Source organism: Sardina pilchardus, chromosome 20 (genome assembly GCF_963854185.1).
Source record: "Sardina pilchardus chromosome 20, fSarPil1.1, whole genome shotgun sequence".
NCBI lineage: Eukaryota > Metazoa > Chordata > Actinopteri > Clupeiformes > Clupeidae > Sardina > Sardina pilchardus.
The window spans coordinates 19,071,801-19,084,096 of NC_085013.1; the positions used below are offsets into that span (position 1 = coordinate 19,071,801).

Sequence of the window (12,296 nt, forward strand, 5' to 3'; positions counted from 1 at the left end):
CTGGGGACAAAATAGCACTTTCTGATGAAGCATCTGTTTCCTGCCATTGGTACCCACTGAATATACATGTATTTGTAGTGGTGACAACGCAACGCATGCGTGCGTGTGTGTGTGTGTGCGTGCGTGTGTATGTGTGTGTGTGTGTGGAGAGAAAAGGGCACGTTTGGCGCGAGGCCACAGAAGAGTTAGCATTACCTGGGGTCTGGAAGTTCAGAGCCACCATCTGGCAGCCGGCATTCCAGAAGATCTGAGGCATGTAATTACTGGAGTCCACCCGGCCCCCTTTGGGATAGATCCGGCTCATCTGCCGCTTGTTGTAGCTATGTGTTTCATTCAGGACAAAACAGAGGAAAAGAGGACAGGACATGGACTTCTGGGGGATTGGGGTGGAATCTGAGGAGTATTTTTGGATCAAAGGTCCTTGCTACCAACTAGGATAGACCCCTCCGGTCCTCTAGGCTTCAAGGCCCATTCAGAAGGCGATGGAAATGTTTCAGCTTTCTTTTTTCGGGACGCTTTTGATTCTCCCCCCTCACTTGTGCCTCTTTTAACAGCGAAAAAAGGCCTGTTCACAGAGCCATGTTTTTCAAGCATGATCAGTCATACCCTAGCCCCACACACACACACACACACACACACACACATACACACCACCCTACCCCACCCCAAAAAAGTGATCTCTCTGTTGGCTTCGCCTCCTCTCTCAAGCCCCTCTCTGTGATGGATAGCGCCGGCTCGTGGTATGGGCTTGCAGCTAAAAAGAGGATACTTCACAAACTCGATGGCACTCGTCTTCAGCAGTCCCAGGCAGACCGTTTCGTTGAACGAGGACATGTTGTGATGGATGTTGTTCTCTGTGGCAGGTGAAAAAAAAAAAGCAGAGACAGCCGCAATGCATCCATATGGTGACAGTCGCTTGTTTGCTGGCACAAATGCACATTGTTGTCACAACATTAAAACGCCATATGGCCACAAAGTTTCCTGTTAAGTGAACCAAAACGAAACTGGAGGCATCTTTAAAGTGAGCGACAAAGACAAAGTGACTTAGTGCGTGCTTGGCCATACTCACCCTCCGCTACTTCAAAGCCCAGGAACTTCACAGCTTGGGCGTAATTGACGATCGATGAGAGGTAGGGGTGGACGTTGGTCGTGGCAGCGACGTAGTGGTAGCTGTTGATGAGATCCAGGACGTCCACGTTTGCGTCTCCAACCTTTAAAGAATCACAGAACAGAGCCCTGATTTCAGCCAATTATTCACCCACACAGGAGAATCAGGGGTACTAATAGAACAGAACAGAGCCCTGATTCCGGCCAAATTATTCACCCACACAGGAGAATTAGGGGTAAGAATAGAACAGAACACAACAGAAAAGAAAAGTGAACAACCTTTTTGCCATTCTCTTGATCAGGGGCTTCGAATACCTCCACTTCATCCTCTGCCGTTTCCTGACAGAGATAAAAAAAAAAAGGAAAAACGTCATCGGCACGGAGGCGCATCTCCTCGGCGATGAGCAGCGAGACTTCTGCCGAGCCCAGCGGGCCGAGAGTTGACATGTCCAGTTAGCGGTTCACCTTCCAGAGGAGAGGGCAGCCCAGTCTCCTGGCGCCTCTGAGGCCATTGTAGCATATCATTCAGTGAGATGAAAGGTGAATAATTCATAGGAGTAGGGGGGGGGGGGAGCGGACATCTCTCTTACCCTGCCACTGCCCACCTCCACCTCCACCGCGCCGCCCGGGTCAGCGGAGCAGAACGGCAGCCCCAGACGCAGCTCTGGGTGGGCCTCGTCCACGCCGTCTGAGGAGCAGGATCAACAGGAAGAGGAAATGAAGAAGACATCGTCTCGCCAACGCAGGAGCCAACGCAAGCTTTCGTTATCATATGACCACTTTTTAAAGCACAGTTTTAAATAGATTTCTCTCTTTCTCTATCTGTATGTGTGTGTGTGTGTGTGTTTCTCTCTCTCTCTCTCTCTCTGTGTATGTGTGTGAGTGCATGTGTGTGGGTGTTTGTGTGTGCATCAGAGAGAGAGAGAGAGAGAAACAGAGAAGCAGAGAGAGAGAAAGATGGTGTGTGGATTTGTGTGACAATGTGTTAAAAGAATGTGCATTTGTATTCACAGTACTACTGAACTTAAAATATGCTGAAGCTAAGCAGAACTCTAAGAAAAACCTCTCAAAAACCTTCACATTACAGGTACCGCATCAACACTCTGAAATGGAGACAAAGTGTGCTAACTATCCAGCGCTAGTTGAGGGCTAAAGCTCATCTCCAGCTATTGTGTGTGTTCAGTTCCACAGTTAAGGGCTCTGCTTCTCACCACTACTCTCCTCCGCGGTGGGGAAGGGATCTGCAGCGTCCATGGCGTCCATGTGCCTCTTAAACTCCTCCAGCTCTTCTGCACACAAGCACCATCACACACACACACACACGCACGCACGCACGCACACATGCAAGCACGCACACACGCACGCACACACACACACACACACACACAGTCAGTGTACAACCACGACTGACTCTTTTAGATGACACGTACTATACTTCAAGTACAGCTCCATGCACTGCATTGCAGAGAATAACAAAGACGTTCCTTTAAAAAGATCTAATCCATCCACGCACATGAGAGTCACCTCTCTCTCTCTCTCTCTCTCTCTCTCTCTCTCTCTCTCTCTCTCTCTCTCTCTGTCTTAGACAAAGTGCAAAACTCACGCTCGGCTTGCTCGCACTCTCACACGATTGTCCAACTCACTCTGCTCGGCCTCTGGCTTGGACCGGCGGTTCTTGATGAGGATTTTCCTCTTGAGGTCGCGGGGAGAGGGCAGGGGGCAGCCCGGCTCCATCTCAGAAGCCAGAGAAAACACCCAGCGTGATTAGAACCGGAGGAGCATGCAGAGGCAACAACACACACATGTGACGGTGGAACGAAGTGTTCAGAAGTGAATTAAAGACTTACTGGAAAGCCTTCCAGCGGCTCCCGCAGCAACAGATCCCCAAAAATGTCCTCGCAGTATCGGGCCAACTTGTACTGCTGAGGCTTGCTGGAAACATACAGAGGGGCGCAATGCTCTTGGTCATCAAATGCAATGAAGTGAAATACGCGTTGAAAAGGCAAATTGTGTGAACGTGTTGCCATGCAAAGCAACACTTACGAGCAGTGGTTCTCAAAGGACAGAATCACAGGGTACTCGGATGTCACAAAGGCAGTTTCCTTGATGGCCTGAATAGCATCCTGCAAAAAGAGAGAGAGAGACAGAGAGAGAGAGAATGAGAGAGAGGGGGAGAGAGAGAGCGAGAGAGAGAGAAAGAGAGAGAAAGCAAGAAAGAGAGAGAAAACAATTTGTTTCTGCATAACACTGTCAGTCAGTAGTAATCTCATGAGATATTTATAGCTAGATTTTTATTGTTATGAGGATAGCAATGCAATCCTGGTTTATAATCATCACAGTTCTCAAAGCACCTGCTAATCAAGACGAAATATACAATTCCTTAGATGAGTATCATAAGGCTAACTGAGAGTAATTGCGATAATGAGGTAATTTTGCTTCAATAATTCACATTTTCTAAAACCTATGTGAATATGAAGGTACAGTAAACAACTCAGGGTGAAGCGCAGTAGTACATGGCAGCATTTCTAACAGAATGTTCTAGAGGCATGTGGCCTTGGCCGGGCCGTTCACCTTGAAGAGGATGTCTGTGCACATGGCCTTGCCGTGGGTGATAATAGGCTCCTGGTCTTCACCCTTGCCATCCCAGCAGTCAAGTTCAACACACCTGGAACAAACACACACACAGTATATACTCCTCAAAATTAGAGAAAGATTACAGTCATTCCCTGTGGATTAGCTGCATTGGGTTTAAGCTGCAGGACAGTGTTTTATGCAAGTTAAAAGAAACAAAACCATATCAATATCATATGAACTATCCCCATGTATTATCCTCATAGCTGAAGACAAAATCAGTGTATAAGCCGCAGCTAATAGTTGGGAAATTACGCTACTCCTCAACATGATAAAAGATGATAATTTCCCTAAAAACTTAACATTCATTCCCTTTTCCTTCAGTGAAATGTTTAAGACGTATCACTATAAATCACATATATTTAGACATTTTGAGACACCTGACTAAATATATTTTTTAATTATGCCACTAACCTGACTGACTGGCCTTACGCTCAAATGACTGAATTAATTAAATCTGTGACACTGAGCTTCAGTCGTGAAAATAACCTGTGGAATTTCATTTCTTGTTAATGCATGCCAGCTAATTAGACGTCCTCCAAGACTGCACTTGAGTGAGCGCCTCAAATACAGTACATGCTTCACAGAATTCCCAAGTGCAGACACTTGTCCACATCGACTCTTGACTTGGTCAATCCGGCCGTCATGACAGAACCATCAGGCATTCACCACTACTGGAGAAACGGAGGCATGAGATTTGCTCACGCCAACCACCAGGCATTAGGCACGAGGCCAGAGGAACTGCATCCTACATACATGCTGATCACTCCTAATCTGTATACAGTTGTGATTTTTTTGGCTTCGGCTTGTGTGTGTTTGTGAGACACCGAATAGGAGGACAGATGAGGTGGGCAGGTGTAGCGCCCACCATGAGGCGGGGGGGGGGGGGGGGGTGACTTTGATGGTGACACTGCTGGAAACCTGCTTAGAATGAGAGCCAACATGGCCGCCACAGCAGCAGCCTGCATTAGTCTCTTTGGCCTCCCCATCTGATTAGCACTAACCTGGGATGTCATCTGTTTCCTGCAAAACACTGACCCTCAAGGCAACTCCTACAGGTAGCGTGGGAGAGCGAGCGAGCGAGCGAGCGAGTGGACAGAGTGAGTGAGGACGACATCAGGTGACCTTGAAGTTGGGTGTCATAACAGCCCCGGGCCAATCAACTCTGATTTGATCTGGAGAGTGAAGTGAAATCAACCAACTAGAGGTGTGCTAAATGATAACTGCTCCAAGGCTTTTAGAGACACATTGACGGTGGATAGATAGCTTAAGAAGCCGACAGAGATAATGTACAACCCTGTCAGCAAGGTAAACTATTTTATAGCTATCTATTATCATATTAAGGAATTAGAAATAGGCAGCTTTCATTTCTCCATGCACTCACTGACTCTTCTAAGTAAGAAACAAGTTATTTGATGAGCGATGTCTGAAATTAAAACACAACCCTTTTAAAACAGACAATGCTATGCAGGGCTATGTTCAGTGACGTTTTAGGCCGAGTTAAATAAACATTCATTGTATATATGTGTACAATGTTTACACCAATTCTGCACGAAAAGTGTCCAGTGGTGCTTATCCCTCACAGCTGTGTGAGCTTGCTGGCTTCCCCTCCCTCAGGACGTTAGCATGGCAGATGATGACCATGAGAATGCACTGATAGAAAGTTCTGGATGATTTTTTTTTTCTTCTTTTACTTCTCAAGGTTCAAATGTTAAAACAGATTGCAGAGTTACGGTACAGCCAGTGGTGTTTATCCCTCACAGCTGTGTGAGATTGCTGGCTTCTCCACCCTCCCATCAGTGGAGACGTACAGTAGACGGAGTCTAAGGTGAAGTTGTGTTGACGGGCCGCGGAGAGAGCCCCCCTACTATACCTGCAGCCTGACAGGAGCACCTGCCGGTAGATCTCCACCGAGGACTTCCCCCCGAACTGGCGGCCCGTCAGGTATGTGTTGTGCGAGGAGCTGATGAAGTAGTGGGCCAGCGGATGCTCCATGTCCTGGTACAGCTCCAGGCGGTCCTGGTAGACGGGGGCGTTCTCGTCCGACATCAGGTAGCGGCAGAAGCCGTCGCTCGACATAAGGCCTGCGGGGAGCGCACCGAAGAGATGGATGGCAGAGATGTGAAATGGAGACATCAAGTCTGCAAAGGCTCAGTGTCAAAAAAGAAAAAGATGCACACTGCCATTCATAGTTCTCCAATGTTAGAGTGTGAGGTGCTTCATGTATTCTCTGCAGAGCTCTGTAATCATAGAATTCAGCAATGGCCATAACTGGTCTTTCTATGATTCACCAGCAGAGGGAGGTAAATAGTCAGAAATCTTATTCAGCCTCATCATGTAAGTGGCATGTTGCACCCTGCAATTTCAGCGCTCTGCATTACAGTAAAAAGGCCTCGTCGACTCTGCTTACCTTTTCTTTTCAGCTTGTCGTCGGGCTCGTAGCACTCCACGATCTGCACGGCCCGCTTGGAGTCATAGAAGGGGAAAAGGATCTCGTTGAGCCGCGGGTCCCGCTGACGCTGTGGGGACGAGAGATGATGTGCAGTCTCAGTGAGCGAAGGCACTCGAATGGCGCGTACGTACACACTGGTGCTCTTTGAGAAAAGATGATCATGTAGTCAGCAAAACAAGCACGTGGGAATCACACACCGGGACTGATTGTGCGAAATCACAACTCCCATTCATCTCACCCTCTTCAGGTCATTAGTAGGAGAGGTGTGTGTGTGCGAGGCCTGGACTGTGGTGACAGGCGGAGTTAGAGTGTTAAGGGTTTTTCAGACGCGGTGATTTTTGGAGGCAGGCGAGTGCACAGACATTCTCACAGCGTCATTCCGGTGGCTCTCAGCGGCCTGGCGGTTAATTCAATAAGACACAAGGGATGACCAAAGCGTAAATGCCAGCCGAAGAGACACCAAGGCAAGGCGAAAGGAGCCGGGGAGCTACAAATGCCACGGCGAACATCAGGTAATCTCCCCAGTTCTCTGAGGTACAATGGCACTGATGCGGCGTGGGACAAGCAGGTTGCATTGGAGGCGAAGGACAAGGGGTTGCAGAAGCACTTTAAACAGGTGATTAATGGGGAGACATGAAGCCATGGCAAAAGAGCATTAATGAAAATAAAACGGCTTACTTCATTTAAGAAGCAGACTAACTGGTCTACGTTTAAATAATCACTTTTGCCACCATTTCTGAAAAGGAAAAGTTAGGGAACTGAAAACATGTTTGCAGCATGATGTGTCACTGCCCTGACCTTGCAATGGTTTAAAATGCGAACTCCACGGCTAGTTTAATGGTTAATACTGAAATGCTTTACAGCAGGTTAGACTTCATGAGGAAGTTAGCATGGCAGATGATGACCATGAGAATGCACTGATAGAAAGTTCCGGATGGTATTTTTTTTTTCATTTTTACTTCTCAAGGTTCAAATGTTAAAACAGATTGCAGAGTTACAGCCAAAGGTTTGATGAAACATTAAACACAAGACTTCCTTGTTGCATTGATGCATGTACTCACATCTTCTTGAAGAGTTCCTCAATGTCAGTTCTGGGACAGATCTTTTGTGTGAGTGCATAAAACTTATCAAACGTAAACACCGAGTGGTCAATTTCATCATTCTGTGGGAGAAAAGAAAGATAAGTTGGACAAACATGTCATCCTTTTCAATATTTCGGGGCTTTATACAGGGCATTACACATTGGGTGCCTCTCATGTAAAGTTTATACGTCCTCCCTCGCTCCTCGGGCCTCGATCCTCACTGATCTACATAAAGAAAGATAGACGAAGGGATAGACTATCGTTGTTGCCGCCCCATCATTCTTTATGTAGATCAGTGAGGATCGAGGCCCGAGGAGCGAGGGAGGACATATAAACTTTACATGAGAGGCACCTATAGAATTCTGGTATTAAATTCTATACATATAATGTAGTAGCATGTCATGCCAAAGTCCTTTGAGGCAAGTCCCTCCACTTGGCGACCACATGGCACCCCACTTTGGGCACTAATTTGGGCACTAATCGGGCATCTATTTCAGGCAGAACTGCACGACACCAACCTCGCTCCAGCGGCCAGATCACAACACATGATTGGCGCGATGTATTCACAAGACACCACATGATTGACAAGATGTATTCACATGTTGACTTTTGGCCGAATATGTGTAAACGCCTGCCACATTGGCTCTATCCAAACTATTTTGATGATATTAGAAAATATCAGACGTTGATACCAAAAAGAGCATCTTATAAAAGCATTGCTCAAAAACTGCAATAATTACCTTTCCACCGGGAAGACCCAAGTCCTTCAGTGCTTGGAAGATTACTTTTTCAGTTTTGCCTGAGGCAAAGGTTCTTGTAATACTGTGAATATTACAAAGAGTAAATAAGTCATATTATTATATGTGTAGCTTCAGGGAAAATACTTTGCCTTAATTGGCAAATAAAGGTGCTTAAACCCAAACACATATTTTCACTATAACACTTAATTAAAAGAAAAAAATGCTGAGGATGACAATTCATACTGTACCTTCTCACTGGAATCTTGCCATTCACATTTGTAAGAAATGACAGCCTCATCCAACTGGGATGGGAGAATAGAGAATTATCAACACACACACACACACACACACACACACACACACTCTACAGTACATGTCAAACATCTCTACTGGGTGCCATACTGATTGGCTAAGTCTATGCCACAGTGCTTTGTGTTATTGTTTGATATTTCATAGTGACCGCGATTAGAGCGATATCTCCTGATAGCTGTGCTAAACTGCCTTGGGCTAATCTCCCCTCGCAGCTTTCCTCATCACACATGATTGATGGCAGGACAGCAAGCCGTGTACAGAGCAGACTCACTGCTCATCATCGCGTGAAGCCTCTCAGCACTCTACTCTATGGTCTGATCTACAGACTCTTCTCTGTACTGCTGCCTGCTCATAATTGCATGAAGCCTCTCAGCACTCTACTCTATGGTCTGATCTACAGACCAAAGATACTACCACCATTTCCCGCCAATTAACCAAGGTTCATCAACTGATTGCTTAATACATGAGTGTGGTCAATACACAGTCAATAAACAGTTTTGTTGTTGTTGCTGTTGTTGTTGTTGTTGTTGTTGTTGTTGCACATAACACTGATATGTCTTGGTGCAACTTTAGCTAATGTGATACTTGATCAGTAATGTATAATCTCTTTTGGCAGTATATATTACTTAGGCTGTGATATTGAAATGAAGCCTACTGTTAAACAAATATTTAAGGAACAGTGTAGATGTGCTTACACATACCACACGAAATGGCACTCCAAATGGTCTCACCCTCACTCTGCATCACCCCACTGATAACAGTGCCTATGCTAGATCTGTTGCTCTGTTGGTGCAACTCATTTAGCCAACATTTCAACTCACTTACTGCACTTCTGATGAGTGTGTAGACGTTTAAACTGCGAGTTGATTTAAGAAAAAAGGGAATTTAATTCAGGTGAGGTTGATTCAAAGCAACACTAAAGCACTTTTCCTCTGTCGCACACACGCTGTTTGTTTATCCAGCAAATAACAATGTCCACAGACAAGGTAGAGTATGCTGCACGATTTTATGAAAGTATGATGCATTGCAACATCAAAGCAAGTCAAATTTGTAGTTTCTCATGTCTCATTTCATCAAACTACAGGTACGCTACCCAATCTGGTAAAGTTACACAGTGCAGTTATAGCTGATAGAGGGCCGTGAGGTGAATGCAGAAGTGCCGTTCACCCTGTTACGAGTTGATGAACCACTAAAATGATTTTGGAAACATTATTTTAAGGTACGAAAAACTCTTTAGTGTTGCTTTAACAAATCAAAATTTAAGGGCTCATCTCAAGAAACAGGTTTCGCAATACCCCCATCCCGACGTTAGTCTGTGGTTAATCTAAAGGCGGAGATTGAGTGCAAAATGGTCTGGACGTGACTTTGGAGACTCATTGTCCAGGGGAAAGTTTTGCTCATGCAGCTCATCCACTCACTGTTTCCTCAGGCAGGTCATGGGGCACACGTTGTTGGCCCTGAAGTTGTGAATCAGTGACCTCAGGCCCGCCGTCCACTGCTGTAACCACAGACAAAATGCACAGGGGCTGGTCAATACATGATCCCGATTAACCTCAAAGGAATGCACAGCACACACACACACACACACACACACACACACACACACACACACACACATGCGTCACGCACACACACACACACACATGCGTCACAAACACACACACACACACACACTCGCGCGCGCACGCGCGTCACGAACACACACACATGCGTCACGAACACACACACACACACACACACACACACGTCACACTGTCTGTAACGTCGATATACGTCATGCTTTGTTCTCTGATCATATGCCCATTTTGTTTGATTTTTCTCTACCATGTACCAAACCGCGCCTTTCAACTTACTGTTGTCGCGCGCTAAAACCCTCCACTGCCACTGATTTTTCAGCGGCTTTCAAACTTGCTGTTAATTCTCATCAAAACTTACCACATAATAGCACAGAAGAACTAACATCACTCTTATATTCCACTTCAAGATTGATCTTAGATAACATCGCCCCTTTCAAAATCATACGATCCAAGTCAAAAACTGAACCATGGCTGAATGACGTTACACGCGCAGCCAGGCAAGAATGCAGAAGAGCAGAAAGAAAGTGGAAAAAAGACAGACTTCAGATATCCTTTGATATACTAAAAAACAAACTATCTGCTTACCAGAAAACAGTAAAACAAGAAAAAACAAAGTTCTTTTCTGATATAATTAATAAAAATGTCAACAATCCACGTGTGCTCTTCAGGACTATTAACTCTGTTCTGAACACCCCTCAGTCTAACAGCCTTGATATTTCCTCAGATACTTGTGAGAAATTCTTACATTTCTTTGTTGACAAGATTACCACTATTAGAGCTTCTATCTCAGCACCCTCCTATGACCCTCCTACTGCCCCTCAATGCCCAGCTACCCTTAGTCATTTTGAACCAGTCTCTCTCTTTCTCCTCAAAGATACAATTAATAAGATGAAATTTCCATCCTATCCATCAGACTTTGTCCCCCCCAAGCTTTTCAAAGACATTTGTGATACTACTGGACCTCTTATCCTAAATATCATTAATAGCAGTCTTATGACAGGTGTTGTACCAACCATATTTAAACATGCTACAGTACAACCTCTGATTAAAAAGCCACATTTAGACACAACTGTCCTGTCTAATTTCAGACCCATTTCCAAACTTCCATCCCTTTCCAAAGTCTTGGAAAAAGTTATACTTGCTCAGCTACAATCTTTCTTAGACACCCAAGGCATCTCTGAAATGTTCCAGTCTGGTTTTAAACCCCTTCACAGCACAGAAACAGCACTTCTGAAAATTTGTAATGACATTTTACTAGCGACTGATGCTGGCGATACTGTTATACTTATCCTTCTAGACCTCACAGCGGCATTTGACACAGTTGATCATTCCATCCTTCTCTCTCGCCTTGAGCAATGTGTTGGTATTAAAGGTACGGCCTTAGAGTGGTTCAGATCATACCTCTCTGATAGAAGCTTCTCTGTCAGCTTAGGCGAATTGGTTTCCTCTTCAGCACCCCTATCCTGTGGCGTCCCCCAAGGATCTATTCTTGCGCCCATCCTCTTTGCCCTCTATATGCTCCCTTTAGGTACCATTTTCAGAAAATATGGAATTTCTTTTCACTGCTATGCAGATGACACCCAAATTTACATTCCCCTAAAAAGTCAAGACTCCTTAAAAAATCTTCTAGACTGTCTTGATGATATCAAAGCCTGGATGGCCTTAAACTTTTTGAACCTAAACAACAGCAAAACTGAAATCCTCCTACTAGGACCCAATGGAAACTCCAACCAAAATATGGACATAGACGTCCTGAGACCCTATGTAAAGTCTTCTGTAAAGAGCCTGGGTGTGATCTTGGACGGAGATCTTACATTTGACAAACAGGTCAAATCAGTAACCAAAATTAGTTTCTTCCAATTAAGAAACTTATCCAAAATCAAGCCTTTCCTGTCTTTCTTAGACTTTGAAAAAGTAATCCATGCCTTCATAACAACTAGACTGGATTACTGTAACTCCCTATATGTTGGTATCAACCAGGCCTCACTATCCCGCCTACAACTCGTTCAGAATGCAGCAGCTCGCCTTTTAACTGGTACAAGTAAACGAGAGCACATCACTCCCATCTTAGCCTCCCTTCACTGGCTCCCTGTTCACCATAGGATTCACTTTAAAATTTTGCTAACTACTTTCAAATGTTTGAATGGCAAAGCCCCCAACTATCTCTCTGAACTACTACATAAATACTCCCCTGCCAGAAGTCTTAGATCTTCTGATCTATTTTTGCTGACTGTTCCCAAAACTAAATTCAAATGTAGAGGAGACCGTGCCTTTGCTGCTATTGCCCCCAAACTCTGGAACAATCTCCCCCACCACATTAGACTAGCACCTTCTCTAAACACTTTCAAATCCCGTCTCAAAGCCCATCTCTACTCCTTAGCTTTTAACTCAGTTT

At 45.1% G+C, this 12,296-nt stretch overlaps 1 protein-coding gene across 1 annotated transcript in view; it reads right to left on the reverse strand.

Moving 5' to 3' along the window:
- Positions 1-12,296, reverse strand: part of plcb4a (phospholipase C, beta 4a) — a 33,231-nt gene that overhangs the window by 16,671 nt on the left and 4,264 nt on the right. The window contains exons 5-21 of the mRNA XM_062523560.1: positions 9,743-9,822; positions 8,261-8,314; positions 8,013-8,094; positions 7,252-7,352; positions 6,869-6,926; positions 6,149-6,257; positions 5,612-5,822; positions 3,679-3,772; positions 3,151-3,230; positions 2,955-3,039; positions 2,751-2,841; positions 2,319-2,396; positions 1,698-1,795; positions 1,387-1,446; positions 1,070-1,211; positions 770-854; positions 196-320 (exon numbers count right to left, since the gene is read on the reverse strand). Of these exons, the coding sequence (XP_062379544.1) occupies positions 196-320; positions 770-854; positions 1,070-1,211; positions 1,387-1,446; positions 1,698-1,795; positions 2,319-2,396; positions 2,751-2,841; positions 2,955-3,039; positions 3,151-3,230; positions 3,679-3,772; positions 5,612-5,822; positions 6,149-6,257; positions 6,869-6,926; positions 7,252-7,352; positions 8,013-8,094; positions 8,261-8,314; positions 9,743-9,822 (1,633 nt within the window). The remainder of the gene's footprint in view (positions 1-195; positions 321-769; positions 855-1,069; positions 1,212-1,386; positions 1,447-1,697; positions 1,796-2,318; positions 2,397-2,750; positions 2,842-2,954; positions 3,040-3,150; positions 3,231-3,678; positions 3,773-5,611; positions 5,823-6,148; positions 6,258-6,868; positions 6,927-7,251; positions 7,353-8,012; positions 8,095-8,260; positions 8,315-9,742; positions 9,823-12,296) is intronic.